The sequence below is a fragment of the Melanotaenia boesemani genome, chromosome 11 (assembly GCF_017639745.1).
Source record: "Melanotaenia boesemani isolate fMelBoe1 chromosome 11, fMelBoe1.pri, whole genome shotgun sequence".
NCBI classification, from domain to species: domain Eukaryota; kingdom Metazoa; phylum Chordata; class Actinopteri; order Atheriniformes; family Melanotaeniidae; genus Melanotaenia; species Melanotaenia boesemani.
In genome coordinates this window covers 33699714-33723489 of record NC_055692.1, presented here as the reverse complement: position 1 = coordinate 33723489, position 23776 = coordinate 33699714, and the positions used below count along the sequence as shown (strand labels likewise).

The 23776-nt window shown below is 40.5% G+C and overlaps 2 protein-coding genes across 9 annotated transcripts in view; one reads left to right on the top strand and one right to left on the bottom strand.

Annotated features, from left to right (window-relative positions):
* The first annotated feature begins 743 nt into the window (after positions 1-743).
* On the top strand, positions 744-19285 carry LOC121649418 (rap guanine nucleotide exchange factor 1-like). 2 transcript variants are annotated; one of them, XM_042000238.1, is made up of 24 exons: positions 744-911; positions 1055-1197; positions 2124-2129; positions 3146-3357; positions 3435-3594; positions 5202-5437; positions 6951-7071; positions 10308-10380; positions 12128-12250; positions 12324-12485; positions 12711-12922; positions 13062-13105; positions 13237-13357; positions 13437-13512; positions 13601-13685; positions 14654-14746; positions 15391-15579; positions 15664-15748; positions 15926-16020; positions 16387-16465; positions 16797-16898; positions 16984-17081; positions 17798-17938; positions 18012-19285. In XM_042000238.1, the coding sequence occupies exons 1-24, from the start codon at positions 884-886 to the stop codon at positions 18145-18147; spliced, it is 2820 nt and encodes a 939-aa protein (XP_041856172.1). In that variant the 5' UTR covers positions 744-883; the 3' UTR covers positions 18148-19285. The 2 variants fall into 2 exon arrangements, with proteins under 2 accessions (XP_041856172.1, XP_041856173.1); XM_042000239.1 differs by lacking the exon at positions 2124-2129.
* Positions 19286-21872: 2587 nt separating this feature from the next.
* Positions 21873-23776, bottom strand: part of ccdc180 (coiled-coil domain containing 180) — a 55021-nt gene continuing 53117 nt past the window's right edge. For all 7 annotated transcript variants that reach the window (XM_041998272.1, XM_041998277.1, XM_041998273.1 and 4 more), the window contains one exon: positions 21873-23697. In XM_041998272.1, coding sequence (XP_041854206.1) covers positions 23563-23697 — 135 coding nt within the window. In that variant the 3' untranslated portion in view covers positions 21873-23562. The remainder of the gene's footprint in view (positions 23698-23776) is intronic.

Below are 23776 nucleotides of genomic sequence, written 5' to 3'. Positions count from 1 at the left end.
ACAACTACCTGCACTAAAGAAAACGATCATTTCTGTAAAACAAACAGAAAATCCAGTTTGAACTGATGAAGGTGCCATTTTCTATTTTCGGTGTTGCCGACAGTCTTAAGTTAGTCTTTCCTTTGCTGTCTTGTCTCGAAACTTATATCCACAAGGATTAAAGCCCATTTCGTTGAAAAAAGGAAACAAAACACAACAACAAAAAAGTTTCTTATTGTGCTTTGTGAGCAGTTTTCTGTCCAAAATCACAATTTTATGCCCAGTTGCATGGGTTCGATTGGACAAAGATAAATGTCAGTTCTTTTTCTTCATTCTTAAGTGCCAAACAGAAAACTTCTCTTCATTTTAATAAAGCCGCTCTCTCCTGTTTGCTTACACCAGACGCACCGTTGCAGCAGGACAAGACATGGAGTTAGAACCCCCATACTTTATAAACATAAAAACATAATAAAATAAACTTAATATCATATATCAAGAAATCTTATCAAATCCAATTTTCTCACTGCACAGCTAATTTCACTTGATTATAGTCTGAATTTTCTTAAATAAACTTTTCCCCTAACATTAAGGTGGATAATTTTCCAACTACTGGAGCAACAATCTGAGGCAAATCTTTCTTCTTCAACCTTTGCTCAAGACTTGAAGACAAGATGGGAACAAAGTGTATCTGTTACCAGTACGTGGCGCTGTAGGCTGCGATTCTGTTTTACTCCACAGCGGCATCATCATGGTCACAGACAATTTCACTGACATAAGTCTGAAAGAGGAAGAAGAGGAGGAGGAAGGAAGAGAGACAGTGGTAGGCCGAAGACGACAGGAACGGAGCTGTTCAGCATGAGAGTGGAGGAATAAACTGTTACAGATCACCTTTGTGTCTGCAGACATGTCCTCTCGTCCTGAGAGCAAGACAGGTAAGCTTCCCCTCTGACTTCTTCCTTTTAACAGCTGTTTGCATGTCAGCATAAACGGGTTAAAAACTCCCACTTCCTGTTACTTTCCCTCCTAAGATTAAGGTCTAACAATAAATGACATGATGATGTTTTCCTCTCTTTAGCCTCTCAGCTTGCTCATTCTCTCACCATGAAACTGAAGGGAAAACTCAACACACAGCTAATCAAACGCTCTGAGCGAGTTAAACACACCCCATCACAGAGAGTCAAACCATCGGATCTGAACCTGAACCAGAACCAGAACCAGGTACACACACATACACTGTCTGCTGGGCAGACAGAGGCAAACTAGAAACATAAATAACTTTTCATTTCACAGGAAAAATCCATCCCTAATTATAATAGGATTGAAATGGAGTTTGGGTGGACATACTCTAAAATCTGAACAAATTTCCATAAAAAAATTGATAATATTTTCTAGGATTGTGAAGTCAAAGCGCGCTGAACTGAACAAATAAATATAATATTAATGTAATAAAACTAAAACTGTGATTTTAGAAAATATGTAAAAAACATCAAACTATAGATGAAAACAACAAAAGTCAAATCTTAAGTTTGTCCTTAAGTTGTAAATAAACACTGAAACACATTGAACGATATAAGGAAAGCTAAACTTGAACTTAATGAATAATTCTTGGTGCAAAGACTTCGCTTGGAGAACTTTGAACATGGCAACAAATCTGGAAGGTTCCTGGCTAATCAGTTAAAAACAAAAAAGCAGAAAACAACAATTTCCTCTGTAAAGGATAAAGAAGGAAATATCAACCATGAGCCTGACAAGATAAATAACACTTTCAAAGAATTCCAGAAAACATTAAATGCACCACAACTAAACACAAAGATGAGAATATTTATCAATTTCTTCATGGCATCAAGCTTCCAGGATTGAAACTTGAAATGGCCTTGGATTCACCTCTTTCAGTCGGCAAACTCCATGAATCTCTCCAGCATATGCTCAATAATAAAGCTCCAGGTCCAGATGGTCCAGGTCCAGATGGTCCAGGTCCAGACGGTCCAGGTCCAGATGGTACAGGTCCAGAAGGTTTTACAGCAGAATTCTACAAAGAATTCTGGACCACTCTGGCACCCACTTTCTACAATATGATATTAGAAATAAAAGAAAAACAAAAACACCTTCAAACATGAACCTAACTAGTATTACTCTACTATTAAAACCAGGTAAAGACCCGACACTTCCATCCAGTTACCGTCCAGTTTCATTAATAAATGTAGATCTTAAAATAATCAGCAAAGCTTTGGCCAGAAGGATAGAAAAAATAACGCCTCTAATTACACATCCTGACCAAACAGGCTTTATTAAACATAGACATTCCTCTACTAACAGCAGATTATTCTACTCTACATAATCTGGAATCCACAGTCATTTCTTTAGATGCAGAAAAAGCATTTGACCGAGTTTTGGTCATCTATCATAGACTGGATAAAAATATTATATAACAACCCAAATGCATGTGTGAAGACCAATGATCAAACTTCTCCAAGTTTCTGTTTGCAGAGAGGCACCAGGCAGGGCTGCTCGCTTTCTCTTTCACTTTTTACTATTTTTATTGAACCCCTAGCTGCTGCCATAAGACATTCATTCATTCATTATCTGTACCGCTTAGTCCATTACGGATCAAAGGTAAGCTGGAGCCTATCCCAGCATTTTATTTCTATCGGTTAACAGATGAGAGGCAGGGTACAACCTGGACACCAGTCCATCACATCTTAATGCAGGCAAGTTGGAGTGGTGGATGGTGTTGATTTTATTACTTTGTTCTCTACATCCTACCTGAAAATGAGCAAGGCTAAGAGTTAAAAATTCATGATTAGGGTAAAAAAAAAAGTTGTAAACTTATTGGTTTGGGTTCCTGTCACATGACATGGTGCTCACAGTTTTTAAACTTGGACCATGGAACTCCATATGTGGACAAATGTTTGGACTTCAGAGGACATGTTTGGCTTCAAAGTATCCTGGGTTTTTATTTCTATCAGTAAATCATTCTTTTTTTGTTAAATTTGGAATTTGTTAATTTCTCTACGAGGAAAGATTTAACAGATTTTATAAACTGCATGATAACTGTATTACAGATTCACAAACAGAAGCCAAACAAACTGGATAAGTTACAGAAGTGACATCATTATGACATCATAAACACTGTATTGGCTGATGGGAAGTGTGTGTGTTTGTTGAGTCTGTGGGTGTGTTAGAAGACCAACAGCGGGCCGTCATCAGCTCTCTGCAGTACCTCAAAGCTCTGGTGGACAGACTGGGAGTGGACAAGCCTGGGGGAGACAAATTGGTCATGGACCAGTCTGTGGTCGGCGGCTTGCTGGGCGGAGCCTCTGGAAGAGTCTTGGAGGCGGTCCACACTCTGGTTCAACTAGAGCCACAGCTCCACAACAGGTCGGTTCTTCATACTGTTCTCAAAACATAGGCTTCAGAGACTCTTCTGTGTCCTCACCTGTCTGCCCCCCCTGCAGTAAGACTGTCTCTGCCTGTCTTACTCGTCTCTACCGGTCCCTGGCTCAGCTGATGCGCTGGGCAGATCGGGTAGTGATGCTGCAGGGCATCTCCCATGACAACGAAGATTCCTCCGAAAGTGCTACCACAGTGATCAGAGCTGTGCTGGACAGTGTCAAGGTGAGGACAGATATTGTCTTCCTATTTATTTTCTTGTTTATTTTAGTAATGAGATGGACAATGAGAAGTCTGTTTTAGCTGTTTATCTGTCTTTGGTCTCATGTCTGTCCCGTGTCTGCTGTTGTCCCTTCCTTTTCTGTCACATCATCTCAGTAGCTACGTTTACATGGAGCACTTTAATCTGATCAATCGTCCAATCAGAATAAAAATGTGTCATGTAAACGTTTTAGCTGATCTGATCGGCCTCGATCGGAAAGAATTTTCAATCCGATTGAGAGGGGTGGTTTAAACCTTTTCATGATCGGATCACCAGGAAAAAGTAACCATGTGTACACTCATTCTGATCGTTTTGAGGTGAATGTTGTCTCTGCGCAGGCTTGAACCACGTGGAGGTTACGTGGCGGATACAACGTTTTTGTTAGAAACTGGACAAGCCAAGGATTATTGTGCATTTTGACAGTCAAAAGGTCCAAAATTAAAACAAACAAACAAACAAAAAACTTTTTCTTCTGAACTAGTAAGCACTGTGCATGTCAAACGCATTATGATATTAAATCTGTTCAATACGCAAATACAACTGATCAAATCACTTGATTTAGCGTCCGTGTAAACATGTCAGCTGGAATCTCCAATCAGGCTGATTTCAGTTGGATAGATGAAATATTTGTCCATGTAAACGTAACTAGTTTTTTAGTGGACGGTGTCAGCTGGGGGTTAACAGTGGGACAGACGTTAATCTGTCCACTCTTTACTGTGAACTCTTTTGATATTTAATCTCCTCCTGATCAATTAAGTCACTTGAGTCTGTCCTGTCCTTTTCAATTCAATTCAGTTCAATTCAGGCAGCACAAAAATAAAATAATGTCAAGGTACTTTTACTGATGCAACCCCTTCAAATATAATACAATTTAACTGAGTTTATTGTAATCAATTAATAATCAGATTCAATCCAATTTATTATATAATCTAGTTATAATTAAATCAGATTTGCTGTTTTCCAGTGATAATGTAATTTAATCCAAGTCACTGTAAATCTTTTAGAATCCAGTTATAATTTTATTCAATCAAATTACTGTAATCCAATTATAGGCCAATCAAATCATGTTCACAATAATCCAATTATTATCAAATTATAATCAAATTTAACCAAAATGACTGTAATTCATATGAATAAAATTTACTGTAAACCAATCATAATACAGTTTAATCAGTCACTTTAATCTGATTATAATCCAATTCAACCCATTTTACTATGATTCTGTTATAATTCAGTTATAATCCAATTTAATCCAAGTCACTATAATCTGATGAAAGTCCAGTTCAATTCAATTAACTTTAATTTGATTATAATTCAATTATAATTACATTTGATTTAGTTTATTGTAATCGAGTTATAATCTAATTCAATCCAAGTTACTATAATCCAAATACAATCCAATTCAAGCCAAATTACTGTGAAGGTATTATGATTCAAGTCAATCCAATTCAGTGTAATCCAGTAATAATCCAGTCAGTTCAATTTATCATACTGAATAATCCACATTAGTCCGATTCATAATAACTAGGCTCAGTTTATAAAATTACTTTTATTTTCCTGTGTCCATCAGGTGTTGGTTCGACTTGTTGCAGAGAGGCAAGAAGGCTCCGCCCCCTTGTCCCCTGTCCAATCACAATCAGAAGGATTTGGTGACAAGGACACATCAGACAGCACATCAACCTGTTTGATTCCTGCACAGGATAATGAAGAAGTGAAGACTGATTTAAAAAGACTAGAGCCCCCGATACCAGCGCCTCCCAAACCCCCGATGCTCCCCCTCCAGGTGACACCCCCTCAAGGAATGAGGTGATTCTGAACTCAGATTTGATTCGCTGACTGACTGTTGGAGATGAGTTTTATGTAAAATGATTATCGATATGAGCTTGTTGTCCACTCTGTGTTGACTGGTTCAGATCACTTTGGTTTAACTTGCGTCAACAAGACTGAGCTGAGTTGGGTTGGACTAGGTTAGGTAGTTTATGTTGGCCTGGTCGAAGTAGTCTGTGTTGGCCTGGGTCAGCTGGGCTGGTTTGGTCTGGGTTAGGTGATCTGGGTTGATCTAGGTCAAGTGGTCTCGATCAGTCTGAATCAGGGGATCTAGGTTGGTCTGGGTCAGGTATTCTGGTTAAGTCTGGGTTGGATGAGCAAGGACAGTCTAGGTTGGTCTAAGACATGTGATTTGGGTCAAACTGGCTCAGGTGTTCTGAATTATTCTGGGTCAGGTCGTTTGAGTTGATCTGGATCAGGTGATCTGGGACAGTCAGCGTCAGCCTGGTTCAGGTTTTTTATATCAGTCTGGGTCGGAATGTTTGGATTGGTCTGAGTCAGAAATAAGTCGGTCTGGGTTGGATAATCTGGGTCAGGCTGAATCAACCAGGATCAGGTGTTTGAGATCAGTCTGGGATGATCAGTGTCCAAACGTCTGTCTTGGTCCAAAGATCTGAGTCGGTCTGGGTCTGGAATGGGTGATCTGGATCAGTCAGAGTTGGAGTGGGTCTGGTGTTTTGGGTCTGTCTTGGCCAGTCTAGGACAGATAATCTGGGTTGTTCTGGGAAAGGTAGTCTTTGATTAATGGGACTTTCATTTAGTCAGAAAGCAGGCATCTGTTTGCTGAGACAGTCAAAGAGTGTGAGCAGAAATAAAACCATGGATGAAACAGGAAGTAGACTGTATCATGCCTGCCACACACTTCCTCTCTGTAACAGCAGAAGAAGAAGTGGGAGTGGGGGAAACAGACAACAGCAGACAATCTCAGCGTTTTCTTTCTTTCTTTTTTTTGTCTTTTTGTGGAATTAAAAACATTGATGGTTTCAAAGTCTCATCTTTTTATGGGCTGTCTCCAGATCTGAGCAAACTGCTGAATTCTGCTGCTGTGGTTTGGATGTCTTCATGACTCCAGTGTTGGCAGGTTTTAACTCAAAGGTAGTTTAAGAGTCTTTTAGAAAATGAGCGTTGATTTTAAATGTGACAACAGGCTCACAATAGACTTTTGAGTAGTGTTTTGTCAAAAGATGGTGTTAAACGAACAAGTTTCAGTCGTTTATGGTCAGAAACACACTTAGCTTTGAATCAGGCAGCCCTACAGAACTAAAAACAGGTATTCAGAGAAAAACGTCTGACTGCTGTCACTGTGCTGTGATTGGAGGAATGCAGATCCTCTTCATCACAGTAGGAGTTTGGTCCTGACAGGTAAATGAACTGGAAATTTTTCACACCCAAATACAGCAGAAAGTCAATGGACGTTTACAGGTCGATGACAGGTGGCGGTGAAATGTTTAACTTTAGAAGCTAACTTTTAGTTTTTCTCTGTCTGTCTCAGTCCTCCAGCTCTCCCTCCTAAAAAACGCCAAACATCATCCATTCCCAGCCCTGCTCCCTGCAGGGTTGCCATAGTAGCACCCATGATACGAGAGCCTGAAGTATACACAGAAGTTAAACAGGTATGCCCACCTGATTTATGGTAACAAAACACATTTATATTCACAAAATGGATGTAAACAGAAACAATCTTCAACCAAGTTGGGTTTTTTTTGTTTTGCCAATTTTGTGTCATCTGAGAATGTGTGCACGAAAGGGCAAATGTGTCCTGTAGCCAAAAACACTTTGAGGGGTCAACAAGATAAGAAAAGTGCTAAATAAATCTGAGTGTATTCAAGTTTATTCATCTAAATAATTACAAATCAACAGTGACTTGACTGTTAGTAAATTTAGAGTAATCTGGATCTGTTATGGGTCTTTACAAATTTGATAGAAATACATTCATTCATTCATTTTCTATACCGCTTCGTCCAATTAAGGGTCAAAGGAAAGCTGGAGTCTATCCCAGCAATTTGCAGGGAAGAGGCAGGGTACACCTTGGACAGGTTGCCAGTCCTTCGCAGGGCCAGCACAGAAAGACAAAACACTGCTCACACTCACTCCTTAGAGTGATCAATTAATCTAATATGCATGTCTTTGGATGGTGGGAGGAAGTCAGAGTACCCAGAGAGATCCCATGTATACACGGAGAGAACATGCAAACTCCACACTGAAAGGCCAGTCTTCGAACCTCCCCAGCCAAGGCTCAAACCAGCTACCTTCTTGCTTTGACACCACACCACCATGCAACCACTGAAATCAATAGAAAAACAGTTATTAAAGAGCAAACACACCAAACAACTAATACAGTTGTGGCTAAACAGCTAACACAGAAATAACATAGTTAGCAAATGGAGTATTTTATTAGGTTTAATACATGTTAGACACACGTGAGCATGGTTTAACACGTGTGCATGAGCAATGTCTGTGTGCATATGTGTGCATGTATGCAGCTGACAGCCAGTGGAGCTAGCATCTGTTACAGTATTGTACACATAGACGCTGTCTCATTGCAGACATACATCTTCTATACTGGCCAAGAAAAAAGTTGTGGCATTGTGGCAAGAAATAACAAAAGCTAGGACCACCCCTGCTTTAGAGTATTTGTTTATTCCTTTATCTTTTTTTCCATCCTTTTAAAGGGATGCAGAATCAAGTTGATATCTGGCTTTAGCTGGACAAGCGCAGCGTGGTGCCAAAGACAGAATCCCTGTCAAAATATAGAATATGCACCCTTCTGGTGTATTTTATTCTGCTGGGAACAGCATTGTTAACTTTTGTCTATGAGCTGCATTGTGCTCGGGGGTGAATCTCTAACAGGACGCATGGTTTCTGAATCAGCATGAAACAAAATAGACAAACATGGCACCTCAGAGGCCCTGAGCTATTTTAACTCACAACACCACATGTGAAAGTGACAAAGCAGAACTGCACTGTCCTACATCGGTTTAAGTAGATGCACGCTCTTTCTTTTACTGATAAAATTCTGACAGTAAACATCCTGTTAACTCAGCCCTCCTTAACATCTCTGAGATGTAAAAAATGTTTGTAGATGTCTTATTTCAATGATAAACATAATATTGAATTAATAAAATAGTAATGAAAAGAAAGATTTCTAAAAACAAATATTCATGTATGTTAACATCAGGGTTCTTACCATCAAAAATTAATGAAGTAAAATCTTCTGAGCTAAATAAATAAATACATTTCACAGTTCAGCTGAGAGTCTGAAACATGCTAGTCCCACAGATTTTTTTATTACCTCTGCCGAGATAAAAGTCATGTATTTGGCGGCACTCGTTTGTCAGCAGTATAACTCAAAAGTTATGGATGGATTTTGATTAAATTTTCAGGAAATCTCAGAAACTGAATAAGGAACAAGTTATTAGATGGGAGCAGAAGGAAATGGGATTTGGGAGTGATCCATATCACTGCCTGGATCCAAGATTTTTTTTAAAGGATTCTTCACTATGGCGAGATAATTTTGATTAAGATTGGTTAAGATGGTTAAGATTGAGATTAATTTTGCCATTAGAGCTTCTAAAAGAACAAAAAACAAAAAACCCCACAATCATTGACAAAAACAATTACAATAACTTGGTAGAGGTCTGCACTTTCAGAGTGCTTCTAGTTTATTTCTATTTTATTTTTGACTTCCCACTGGGGTATATAGCAAGATATCAAAGACACTGAACATGGTCTTTATCACTGTTTCACGTCCTTCATGTTACAGAATAAGTAATCTGAGACGGTATGTAGTTCTCTTGGATTTAAGTTCTGCCTTTGACTCTCCATCATATGGACGGTTGGGATTAAGGATTCAGCTCTTAATTTAAGAACCTTTCTGCTTTCTGAAAAAAGAACCTTTTCTGTCTGTCAGTAAGTTCACCTCAGTGATTCAGCTCAGTTGCGTAGTTGTGGTGTACCACAGAGCTCATTAAATGACTATGCTGATTATACATATATATATATATATATATATATATATATAGATAGATAGATAGAATGATAGATAGATAAGAGGTGGGACTCGATTAAAAATTTTAATTTATTAATCACAGGCTTTGTAATTAATATATTTTCCTTATTAACATAATATTTCTCCCAAAGAACAACATTTTTTAATTTAAATGGATTTTAGTGGACAACAGACATTAATATTGTAAACTCAAGCTCTAGTAATGTGTGGAAAAATGTATTTAACTGCATTTCAATTCGAAACAGTAAAGAATTAAATAGAAAACATCCCTGGCCCCAAATAAACAGACATAAAGTTAAAATGTTGTTTTAGGTACTTTAACTAGTTGCTCCAGCTGTTCTCTAATTAAAAGTCTTACATTTTACAATACTTTTCATTTTTTAAATGTTTTCCTCCTTCATTAATAGACATGTGATGGTAAACCAGAGCAGGATCAGCAAGCAGCAGCTTTGCAGGTTTCATTTTCAGTCTGGTTGTGGAGCAGAGGTGATCATCTCTGACTGCAGCTGTGAGTGCTAATGGACGGGGGAGGCGGGGGAGGCGAGGGAGGCGGAAACGCTGCACATTGAGAAGAAGTAAACTATACATGCTTTCACGTCAGTTCCAAAAGTCTCAAATAACTCCAGAAAAAGTCACTATATTTATCTCTAGTTGCTTTTTTAAAAAAAGAGTCACTTGATGGTTCAGAAAACTTGTGTATATATATATATGTGTGTGTGTGTGTGTGTGTGTGTGTGTGTGTGTGTGAGTGAGTGTGTTTTCTCTGTCACCAGTTAGAATGCATTTTCTGTTTGTTTAAAAAAACATTCGTGTTCTCATGGTTATTACTGTGTGTTGCAGGAGTTGGATGATGACTGTTTGAAGCGACTCTCTTCTTGTTCTGCTGACTCTGCTGCCCACAGCATAAACTGTGGTAACACACAAACACTTACCGACACACACTCGTGTTTCTTTTCAGCAGCAGAGGGGTGCGAGTGAAGTCACTTCCTGTCAGTTGACATTTCCTGTGTGTGATGAAATGTTGTTCAGTAGAGCCTCCTGCTGGAGCAGCTTTAATATTTAAATATCTCTTTGTCTGTTGTCTCTCCATCCATTGCCTAAACCAATTTGCCAATCAATGTTTGCAGGCTGGTCAGTTCGGCAAAACATTAAAACATATCAATAAAATCAAAAGCAGGTCTGATCAGCATTTACGCAACAGATGTCACATAGCCGGGATGTATTAAACTATACTATTAAACTATAAAATAAAAAAAATGTAAATCAGTTTGAAGGAGAAGAGAGATAAACTGCTTCAGAAGTCAAAGGATAGCTACATTTAAAAAAATGAACACAGGAGAGTCGATGCTTAAATAATGTGAATAAATAATGTATTCATGACCAAAACGTCTCACTTCCACTCATGTTTCCAGACATTTACACTGATCTTTTTATGTGATCTTAAATCTTGGCTGCAAGAAAACTTGATGTCAGTGTTTTCTTACAGCTGATATTCAAGCTGCATTTCTTCTCCCAGTTACACCAGCAGTTTTCATCCCACTGACAAACATCAAAATGACTGCCTGGTCATATGATATAATATTCCAGATGTTCACAGAGATTAAAGTATCTCAGTTTTCCTCTTATGGATGTCATCTACAGTTTTTTTATCCTCTTCCAGGTTTATTTTCCTGTTAGGACAACTACTTCTATTAAGTTACCACATCGTAGCCTATCCTCTCCTCTGGTGTCCCTACACAGGCGAGTTTATTCATCACAAATTAATTTTTTTTCTGAACTTTTTAAACATCAGTTCAGATTTTCACAATTTCGTTGTTATTAAGTTTACATCAGTGAAACCTGACTCATCGCTTAATTTATTCTGACTTCATAAGTCCCGGATCAAACACCTCGTCCCAGTATGAGATTAAATCATTTACAAGTACACGTGTGTGGAGACCCTCTGGTGACATTTGTAGAAATAAAATGAATTGGTGGCCATGCATTTCTAATGCATGACTCCAAGATTTTATCCTGTGGCCTTCCATTATTAAGTCATAAGAATGAGATACGTAAGTAATGGCTGCAGATTGCTGATGCATAAACAACTTGCCTAATGTCTGCATGTTGATTTCATTTCTAACTGTGCACCCAAGTGTCCTGTTGTGATAAATCATAACAGACTGCAGGATATTATTATAACGAACCATCTCTGTATATGATGTTTTGGGTGTTTATGTAGGATGTATGTGCATTTATCTTTCTAACGGGGCTGCCAGCTGATCTGATAACAGGTTCCTGCTGCAGGAGCGACAGCCATTGACATACAATCCTGGACAAATTAGTTTAAGATGAAGATTTAAACACAGGACTTAACAGACATGAAACAGGCAGATGTCAGTGCTGATGACTTGATCTGAAACTAATAAAAAAGAAGGATGAAGAAAAAACGGGTGTGAAACAAGAACAGGACGTAAACACAACGGAACACATTAAGGGCTCTTCTGCGCCCCCTACTGCCAAAACAGAGGAAATTTGACTTCATATGACTGTTTTCACATCAAGACAAATGTATTTATCAAATGTTACCTTAAACAAGTCGCCTGAGACTCTGTGGTTGTTCTGAACATTCATTCAGTCTGAGCCTAAAACAGTGTTTTAACTCAGTGTCTTGTCCACAGAGGATGATCCAGACTATGACTTCCTCAACACAGACCTGTCCTCCTCCGAGACACTCCCCCCTTTCCCTGCATCCTCCTCTCTGGCCCCCGCTCTCCCAGAGAAGAGACGACGCAGCTTTGCAGGTGAGGGAGGACACATCTGACCCCAACCCCACTTTTCTCTTTGTCTGTTTGACTGTCTGTCTTCATAAACCAGGAATAATCAACTCCCAGACCCCACCCTCCTTTGGATTTGACTCCACCCCAGAGGACCTGAGCTCTGCAGTCAGTAAAAATGTCACCGGTCCTGATGAACCCGTTTCCTCCCCTCTTTCCCCCAGCAAGACCCCTCCCCCCCTTCCCGAGAAGAAACGGCACAGTAAGCAAAAACATAGCTGCTGATAAATGATCAATCACTGTATCTGGATGTTAAACCTGAATTAAGCAATCTGCCTGTTTACATTTCTATCTGTGTATCTGTCACCCTGTCTCCTTTTGTCTTCCTGTCCACATGTCTTCCTGCCGACCTGCCTACTTTCTACCTGTTGGCCGGCCGGTTGGCCTGTTTACTTGTCGACTTGTCTATCTGTCTGTGTGTCCTCAGTCCATCAGTATCTGCAGATCTGTTCGTTGTACAGTGATCAGTCTCCAGTCCTATTCTATCAGAAGCCTCCGGCTTTAAGTCAGAAATACAACAACAAACAACGAGACCTAGACGCCACCAATCAGACACATAAGACTCACCTGGAAACAAACTTTGCCCCCTCACCTGAGCACCTTCCTGCTCCTGCTCTACCACCAAAGAAGAAACAGCAGGTGAATGAAAGAACCTGAATTTTTATTGTGTGTAAAGACATGAGAAAACTACTTTACCTTGTCAGGAGTCTAAAAACCTGAGATCAAACTCACCTGGCATTCTGTTTCACTGATTTCGTGCATTTTTATTTGTCATTAGGATTCAACCAACTCAGAGAGTGAAGACTGTCAGAGTGGAGACAGGTGAGACCTCATGCACTCACCTGGTATTTCACCTGTGCAGACATATATACACTCATGCACAGGCATGTACACACATACACCTGTATACACACCTGTGGACTTTCACAGCCTCAGTCTCTTCTTCTCTGCAGTTCACAGAGTGACCAGCAGGAGGCGGAGCTCAGCCAGAGTAGCAGTGAGGAGGAACTGGTGGAGGAGTTGTTACTGACCAACCAGCAAGAAGTCCTTGACAGAATCACCATGAAGTCAGAGGTAAAGCTTCACCCTCTCACCTGTTCACCTCATGTCATTAATCACACCTGTGTCCTGACTCTGACCTCTGTCTTCTCAGGACGAGGAGGGGCCAGATGTTAAAGCAGCCTCTCCTGAGATCCTATTGGTCCATGCCACAGAATGCAACGGCACTGGTCAGATTCATACACATTCATTCATGACATGTAGCATCAAGCACTTATTTACAGATGTGTGTGTGTGTGTGTGTGTGTGTGTTTGCAGAGCAGGACCTGTATCGTGAGGCCTTCCTCTGCACCTACAGGAGCTTCATCAACCCCTTTGACATCATCAGCAAACTGCAACACAGATATCCTCAAACACTCCACCTGCATGAACACCTCAAACACTGCAGTCATATTGAAGTTTCCATGACAACACTATAGTTTCATTTGCACCCCAAAAAACAGAGTATCAGATCTGAAACAAGAAAGAAGCTCTCCAATTCCTCTGATTGTTTACACATGCAATGCAATGTTGAATGTGATTATTGATTAGTTTTAACTGAGTGAAGCTGAGGAATTGACATGTCGACAATGACAGGAAAACAACAGGATGTGACATTCATGTAAAAGTAGGACTGGCCTCTCCGGTCTGTGGGTAAGATAGCCTGCGTATTAACTATATGATGTTACAATGGGCTTATATAACAGCAAGCACAAAGGATTGAACTCGAGAACATAATTCAATATAACCAACTCATCTTGTATGATTCCAATCTGTTATTACCTTATTTATAAAGAAAGCTAGCAAGAAAAGATAACCATAACATAACAGGTTTCCCTGTAAAAAGCCTTCACTCTGCAGTGTCTGACCTCAGCATACCACATGATGGACTGTCTGATTATTTTAGGATGGTGGGTTTATGTTGGCGTAGAAATCCCAGACTCAAACATAACCAGAAACAATTAAAACAAATCATTACATTTATAAGAATAATTACACATATGCTCATCTGGCAATTCAGATTCTTCAGGTGAGACCTTTTCCTCAGGATGCCCAGCTTAAACCGTGAAAGCAAGCCAGTAGAATCAGGTGCTTTTGTGTTTTTTTGGGACTTTGGTACCATTTTCTACTCTGTTTAACAGAAGGTTAAGACAGTAAGAGACACATTAGAACAATTCTTTAATAAAAAGCTTTTTTTTACTTGTTCATCCCACCTATGCAGGAGTGTTTTTTTTTTTTTTGTTTGTTTTTTTTTTACACGAACAGCTTGAACCCAAAGTGAGTCTATCTGTTGATCCAGATTGTTTGAAGTGAGTCCTTATCCTTCAGCACATACAGACACCTGTGTGAACAACAGGAATCTGCAGACGTAACAGCTGCCAAAAACACCTTTCAGCTGCTGGTCAGAGTGGTGGAAGACCTGAGGTGAGAAACACAGAGGCACACACCTACCCAAACTACTTATGGTAAATGATTTGTACTTTTAGCACTTTTTTAGTCATATGTTGACTACTTGAAGTGTTTTTGCACTACTTGTCACATTCACCCAGTCAAACACATGGTCACACAGTACTTCTATTGGTTTATACGAGAGACTTGTTAACGTTCACAAAACATTTATACCCCGATGGACACATCAGGAGGCAATATGATGTGTTTTGCCCAAACACACTGATAAGACAAGACGTATAGTCTAGGGAATCCAGGCATTGATTCACTGACCATCCGGTTAGTAGATCACTGCTCTTCTACAGGTGGAAAAGCAGGAGACTGCCGTTCATGTCCTCTACAGCTAAGACATATCCCCGTCACAGACAACTTTCTCATGAAGTATGAGATAACTTGGCCAAACTAAGACTGTTCTTTTTCTTGCCACATCAAGAACAAAAAGTTTCCTGTTCTTGCAGAGTACGTAACAAACTTAAGTTAAAACCGCTCCAGTCCAGTTTGAATCAGAGCCACCAAGGCATCTGAACCAGGTTCAAGATCTGGACTGAACTCAGGAGGACTTAGAGAACATGTCACACACTGCATGTTCATTAGTGTGTGTGACTTTGGTGTGTGTGTAGTGCTGTAGAGCTGGAATCTGATTTGCTGCTGCTGCTGATGGATCTGGTGTCCAGCCTTCTGATTGTTGGAAAGCTGGGACCAGCCCACCTGCTACACTCCAACATTCTGTCTAAGATGGAAAAGAGGTGGCAACTGATTGGCTCTCATCAGTTGGTCCGTCCGCTCGCTGCGAAGGGCGTTGCTGCCAGGTAACTGTCACCTGATTGGATGAGAATACCATATGTTGGGCTGTTATTGGCCAGTATTTACCTGTCCATTTAAACGTCTGACAGACCAGGAACTCTGCTGGACTTTGGGAGTCAGGATTTAGCCGAACAGCTGACTCTGCTGGACTCTGACCTCTTCTACAAGATTGAGGTATGTAGCTTTCCGTATCTCACCTGTCAATTGTACATTACCTGGCTTTCTCACCTGTTGGTCCAAGACTTGTTTGTTTCAGTCCATCACCTTTCTGTCTCACTTTGTGATCTCGCCTGTATGTCTCACCCATATGTCATGTTAGTCTAAATCCCACCTGTTGTCTTACCTATCTAGCTTCCAGAGGTGTTGCTGTGGTCCAAAGAGCAGAATGAGGAGAAGAGTCCAAACTTGACAGCATTTACTCAACATTTCAACAACGTCTCCTTCTGGTAAAATGCTGAGCCAGTGACTGATAGTGTCAGTCACTGCCCTGGATGTTTTAGATGTTTCCTGCATCTCAACACCTGGCTCAAATGAACACGTCTATAACAGATTCATTCAGATCTAGATGATGACCTGAATCAGCTGATACAGTGTTGAAGCAGGGAGCCACCAAGCAGAGAAATAGACCCTCTTCTTCACTTGCTTAATCAGATTTCTGCTTTCGGAATTTCATGTAAACCCTTTCAGATAAGCCAACTCAAAGCTTTTCGAAGATTCAGCTACAGTTTTAATGTCTGGGCTCTGAGGTCCTGATAACAACATGTTATTATTTACTATTGATAAGCTGATCAATCACCTGTGTGCCACCTCAGGGTTCGGTCAGTCATCATCCTCCAGGACAAACCTCACGACAGAGAGAAGCTCCTGCTGAAGTTCCTAAAGATCATGAAGGTAAACCATGCTGATGAAGATGACGGTGATGTGTTTGCAGGCATTTAGCAGCATTAAGACTTCTTTGTGACTGATTTATATTTCACACTATGTTTTATATTTGGATAAACCTGCTTTTAGAAGTTGTAGTGAGTCTTTCAGACACCACAGCCTGAGGTATTCTTGCTCTTTACTGAGGCTTGTGATGTTGATAAGTTTGGATGAATGGGTTCAAGGGAAGGTAACCTCCCTGTGAAGGTCTCCTCTCCATGTTGTCCTCATGCCTACAGGTTTTCTGTAAAACTTTTTCCTCCCTGCTCTCACCTGTTGTGTTTGTACTGTGTTTCTGCAGCATCTGCGGAAGCTGAATAACTTCAACTCATATCTATCCATTCTGTCAGCACTGGACTCTGCCCCTCTGCGTCGCCTTGAATGGCAAAAAAACACCTCTGAGGTCAGTTTGGGATCATTGGTTTTATTCAGTCTTTGGTCAGTTTGCAATAGTTCATTTAAGGTCTTTTCTTTTGGCTTGTTCTCAGACTCTGGAGGAGTTCAGCTCCTTGATAGACAGCTCATCTTCTTTCAGAGCCTACAGAGCAGCTCTGGCTGAGGTGGAGCCTCCCTGCATACCTTACCTGTAAGTCAATAACCATATAGGCTATATGTAAGGGATAATGCCTAACAAGGTGTCTATTCACTTCGGACGGTTCACGCGTTGTCCATTAATTAATTGTCCAAGAAAATAAATAAATAAATAAATAATGCGTTAATGTTGTTTTTTACCTGTAAAATCATAAGTTTTTCACAAGAAGCGGCTGTGTCGAATTTTTTGTTGTGACGCGTTGCCAAGGTAACCTGCTCTGATACAGAACCTACAGCTCAGTCGACCGCAGTTATGTTATGTGACACAAACATCTCAGAGGGTGGGTGCAGCTCTTACAGCTTGTGTGTGTCCAGAGGATGATGCAACATTTTGTTTCAAACAGTCAAAGTCCACAGATAGTTTCCTACATCATTCAATAAGCCTGCAGGCTGCTCTGATCTGGCGTGTCTGCTGCCCGGCGTCTGAGTTTCTGTTGCCACAATAACCAACTACCGTTTAGTCGGCGCAGTAATTCACAGCAATAAGGCTATTTCGCTGGAACTTCTTTCATAGGTGTCCATTATCACTTTTTATTGGACACCCTCCAGCCAATCAGAAGCGGGTATTCACCCAGACCATGGTATAACCACAAGTATACCCTACCAGTAGGTCTGTGCCGACGTCTGCCCTTTCAGTTGGTAAATAGCCCCCCGTCTTTAGGTCAGTACCCTGTTGAGCTACCACATACCTGTTTGTGCCTGTCTTTTCAGGGGCTTGATTCTTCAGGACTTGACATTTGTCCACCTGGGGAACCCTGACTGCCTGATGAATTCACAGGATTCAAAAGTTAACTTTTCCAAACGCTGGCAGCAGTTCAACATCCTGGACACTCTGAGGAGCTACCAACAAGTGTCAGTTAGCTGCAGTACTGTTAGTAGTATTTGCTGTAGTATTACTGTGTACTGAGTGTTCTTCTGTCTGCAGGCGTTACTCTCTGCAGCCTGATGATGACATCATATCGTTCTTCAATGACTTCAGCGATCACCTGGCAGAGGAGGCTTTGTGGGAACTCTCCCTTAGGATCCGCCCAAGGAATACCCCTCGAGTCAGTCAAAGATGAGGTGAAATAGTGACATGTCTTTCATCTGCTAACCAACCATGGACCAACAGGAGACGGCAATGTTCATCAAACCTGGACACAGACTGGATTAACCTTTGCTAACATGGACACCCACATAGCTTACTGGTTGTAGCAGGTGGATAAACCTGGTGCTAACCTGAAATGAACAGCTACACCACTGGATTGGTGCTCATATGGGGATTGTTAGGGCTAGCAGTATCTTAACTTTTTGTAATCAGGGTGATGCAATATCTGGACTGCTCTTAACTCTATTCTTTAAACAAATGCAGACTAGACCAGTGCCAAGAAATATTATCCTAACTAGGTGTTGCCACCTATTGTTTTCTCCTGCATAAGCCTCATCACACACACATCTGCACCACAAGAGGTTCATGTCATTTGCTTAATTTCAGCCTCCTAGTCTCCCCCATTCCTCCTGTCCATGGTTTGGAAATCCTTCACAGCCACATGTCTAGATGGACATCTCACTCCAAAGAATGCACAATGAAACCAGCGTTTAAAGGAAGATCAGAGTAATAAACTACAAAACTTTTATTCAGACATAAATTGTTGAAAGTTACCGATTTCGTTCTGTCAATATTTGTAAAGGATGTATGTAAGAGTGTTCATTTTTTATTTATATCTTATTTTTGATTTTGTACTTTAATTGATCCTAACACTGGTTATCAGTTCAGTCATCAACTAGCTGTTCTGACTCTGGATATGTCCAGGTTGATGTAAAACTGGCGGCCATTTATTCCTGACAGATGAAAATCAGCTCCTTCAGCCAAAGCAGGTCAGAAAGATGAAAGGTCAAAGAAAAGAAAAATCAATCTGATCACAGCCACATTAAAACAGGAGTTTTATTGTGTTTTATTAACTGAATGTGTTGCAGGTGTGTTGTTGAGGAGCATGAGAAAGATTAATCATCAGGAAATTGGTATGATTAAACACTGGCTGTTGAAATAATCTCAGGAGCTGATTAAAAATAAACTGAAAAGCTAAAGAAAAGAACAATCATTTTTATAACACACTGGAGGAAAAGATTGTAGGAAATCTTGTCAGTGACAGTTGTTAAAAATCAGTTCCAGATCTTTTATGTAGTTTGCAGAAATAAACTTTAGGCTAATCAATTTTACTTTGTGGTGATCTGTCAGTGAAACTCTAACTTTCAGACAGTTGAACAGAGATGTGAAAACCCTCACCCTTGTTACAGCCATGTTTGTTTTAATTTTTTTTTCTAAGAGATCTGATTGGTCAGGAGACTTGTGTTTATCTTTAATCTCAGAACCAAATCTGGTCCGGAGCAGGTGAGGTTTCCAGCATCTGTTGTGATAAAACTGTTTGTGACACCTGGCCAAACATGTTCTCACGCTGGTCATGCCCATGGTGATCCTGATGCCTACAGCTTCCTGGTCACTTACAGAGGTCAGGTGGGTTCCATCAGTAAAGATGGAGATCATATTGCCAGATATTTACATGTTGTTTGAACTTGTTCCTGGTGGAGTCCATCTACAGGATTGAGCCAAAGATAGAGGTTGCCTTTGCCCTCAGCTTTGTTATCCTGTTGAAGGATTCCTAGGTGCAGCTGCTGCTTGGGATGCATGGCATACTTGGTGGCTCAGAACGGGGAGGCATCTGCAACCCAGAGACTTAAACCTGCTGCAGGTCTGAAACCAGCCCAGGATGCTGTTCTTCCACCAGGAAGGAGCAAAAACGTCTGTTACTGCTGCAGGAAAAAACCAACAGTCAAACATGATTAGACATGGGAGAAAACATTTACCCTGAATGATGCACAACGAAATTCTGCAACGTAACAGCTCTGTGATTTTGATTTGTTTGTTATGTACATCCATGGAGCTCCCGTTGCCTGTAGCATCCCAAGCCTGCAAAACCACACCAAACTTTTTTTACCAAACTTCTTCTTTACAGCAGCATTTCAGTTTACAGCACTGCATCGTGTGCTAGCAACTGGATATCAACACAATGGATGCTTTAATAATAATAATGGATTATAGTGTTATAGTGTTTTTCAAGTGCTTTATGTTGTGTTTATTGTTCATTCATTCCTCATTCATACCTGGTGATGGTAAGCTACATGTTTAGCCACACATACCCTGGGCCAGACTGACAGAAACATGTCGCCGCTAATCTGCACCAAGGGCCTGTCCAGCCGTCACCGAACATTCATACACCAGCGATGCCAACACTGGAGGCAAGGAGAATGAAATATTTTGCACAAGCACACAACATTAGATTGAACCGTCAACCCGTTCTACCACCTGAGCCACTGCCGTTTTGAGCATGTACCATGGCTGATTTAGAAAAGAAACCCAAGAGAACATTATTGGAGGAACAGAGGAAAAGATTGATATTTTATTTTTGCTCACAGTTGGTTTAAGTTAAGGTTTTGAATATCTTGGTATCTATAATTTATAATAAACCTGAAACAGCTTCCATTTTGCTCTTAAAAAGGCTGCATAATGACTTTGAGCCGTGGTCTCATGTGTGAACCATAACATGCTGCATTTAGGGGTTATTAGCAGCCACATCCAAATATACTGGAATGATTTTCTTTGGTATTGATCTGTCATGGTGAGTTGGTAATATGTGCAATTTTATTTTTAAGAATCAACACTGAAGGCCTGATCTATGTTTCAATCAAGTGGACTAAAGATCTGAAATCTGTCTAAAAAAAAAAAAAGGGATAGATTTATAAACAATTTGATTAGAGGAAAATAAATCCCTGGCACCTAGAGAAAATGGTGATTGATTAATGTAACAATATGCCACAATTAACTCACTACAGTAAGTAGAGAAGATGGAGATGGGTGTTTAACTACAGCCCACTTATTATTTAAGGAGTTCTCCACATTAGCTGTTCATTCCAAAGCTACAGTATGTCCAGCCGGTATTATTTCAGACAGCTTCACAAATCCTAGTTTGCCATCCTGTCCTTATTTATGTCTGTTCTCTAAAGCCCTGAGAACTGCTCGATAGCCATAATGAATGAGCTGGCTAAAGTCATGAAAACAAGGAGCAACATCTGAGTACAATACATCCAGAGTAGTAGTGCCAATGAGGCGCTGCTCTTGACATTTTTCCACATATTAGGAACTACAAGGGCTAAGGTTGGAGTCTCAACCTTCTTTCCAGCAAGTTCTTTGAGGAACCTAAATATCCAGTTCCACATAACCAAGGTATGGGACATCTTGGCCGTTAGCTCCTTCAATCTCCAGCAGGCTTGATTTCTTGTTGCCTCAGGTTGTTTTCATAAAAGGACAAGGGAACAGTTGCAACTTGAGACCCTGTGTCTTAAAGGCAACTAAATGTTTGACCTGTAAGAGTCACTTCAGCAGGGCATTTACTCCCCAGTAATCTTCTGGAAGTAGTGTGTAGGGGCCCTTAATGTGTCTGTTATTTACAGATTTCCTATTTGAGGGACAGGTAGTGTCTGCTTCAACTCCTGTTTGTCCCACAACGGGAGTTACTTTTAGTTTAAATGACTGGGCTCTGCAAGACCTTGCTGTCTTTGTTGCAGTTGTCTTCTTTTTTATGCCACCAGAACAGGATTTGCTTCATTATTACACTTGGAAGCTACATATCCATCATCTCCACATTGAAAGCAATACCATGGTCATGGCTTTGATGTGGCAGTTTTCCTGAAGAGGGCCCTGCCACTCGCTGCTCAGCAGCACAACCTACTTGTGTGTTTGTAGGTTTGATATCTTGTTTTTGCTTTTCTTTTGTGTTTTTTAATTGAGCAACTTGAGCCTGCAGCTCAGCAATTTGCTTTCTTACAGTCACAGTTGTGACCAGACTTGCTGTTTGGGGACTCCTGGTGGTTGTTTAGAAACACCCAAATGTTTTTTCTTACACATGGCTTTCTTTGCATGTTTGTCTTCTTCTGGGTGTAGTAGTAAGAGAAGCTCAGCAAATGGTGGAGGCTTTCTTACCTTTTGTTCAAGCTCAATTTCTGCAATAAGGGAATCATCCCAACAGCCTTTACACAACTGCTTTAACAGCTATCTATCAAATTTATCAGGAGAACTACTTGGAGTCTTTGGACGTAGATGAATGATTTCTCACCTACATTCTGCAGGGTGCCCATAAACTTGGCAAAAAGCTCGTTTCTATCTTCTGCTGTGCCATAAGCTGAATCAAGGAGTTGCAGATACAAGCTTGTGGTGCTTAATTAAGTCTGAGGCTGGGGACAACAAGCTATCTACAATTTTTCTGGATCGATTCAAGTCAGACAATGCTGGGTCTGTCAGAAGAAGCTCTACACTTCAACACCTAGTTTCATAGTGTGCTTCATTATTTGGATGTGGCAATCAGTCTGAGAAAGCTCAAAGATGCAAAGAGGTATAATGTGAGGACTCCTCATTCCTCGCTATAGGTTCTACCACAACCTTTTGTATTTCATGTGGGTTCATGTTGCTAGAAGCTAAGTTTGAGCATAAACTAGCTGGCGATAACAGTTGTCTTGTCTGTTGCTCATTGGTCACATTTTGTGCTACTGAGGAAACTCAGTGCACTTCAATGGGAGCAGCAGGAGCAATAACAGACTATGTGGTGATTGGAACTGAGCTCACAGTTGGTGTGGAATCTTCGTCATTATGGTTCAAAACAACATCTGCTACAACGGTTGCAGCTGTAGACCTCAACTTAGATAACTCATCTTGCAAAACCAGCTGGAATGGTTTCTCTGTCAATATAGCTATTTTCTACAGCTCTGAGATATAACCTTCAGTAGCACTGCAGGTGTGTAAACACTAGCTAGTGCACGGACATGGAATCTCATAACAGATCTTGTGGGACAAGTGGCAACACAAGAGTGAGTCTCTGCAATGTAGTGACAAATGTGAACTTAACAAATACACTGTTATGAAACTCCGAACTTTAATTAACATGGAGAATCCTGTTACTGGATCTGTGATTTCTGTGAGATCCCGAAAAGGGGTTTCTGGCATACATCACTGTCCAGCATGTGGGGGAGAAGATCTAATGTGAAAAGCGCATGTTAAAAGATTTTGTTGATTCCTTAGAAAATAAAAGGTAGTTTGGTGTGAGTTCATGGATCGTGCATGGCTCTACTGACAGATTTATGGGTAAAGGCAACCTCCCTCATTCAAAACAATAATTTAGGTGCAGCCAAAGTGTTTTTCTTTAAGGGAAAGCTAATCCTCTGGCCTTCTGTTTAAACTCCAGCTGTGACAGTTGTTAATCGATAAAATTTCAAACACGATTTTTCGAGGTGTGTGTGTCTCCTCTTACTGCCGGGTCCTTTGTCTCACCAGAATTTGCTACAGGCAGAAAAGGAACAATACACCAATAACAGGAGTTCTTCATCTGGTTTATTAGCAGCCGATAAAGCAGCCGGCTGCTGTCATCACGTTCCTTACAGGTGTAGCATTAATATGTGCGCATGAGCTTCAGAGTGTGTATCTGTTGTCTCCAATGTGTGTTCCAGGAGTGTTCTTCACTCAGTTGTCTTTGTTTGTCATCATCTGAACACGACAACTCTGACCCAACCAGCTGCTTGAAACGCTGACACACACAAACACACACATAGTTAATCATATGAAATGCATTTGTTTTTGAATGTGTGAGATGTTTGTGTGTGTGC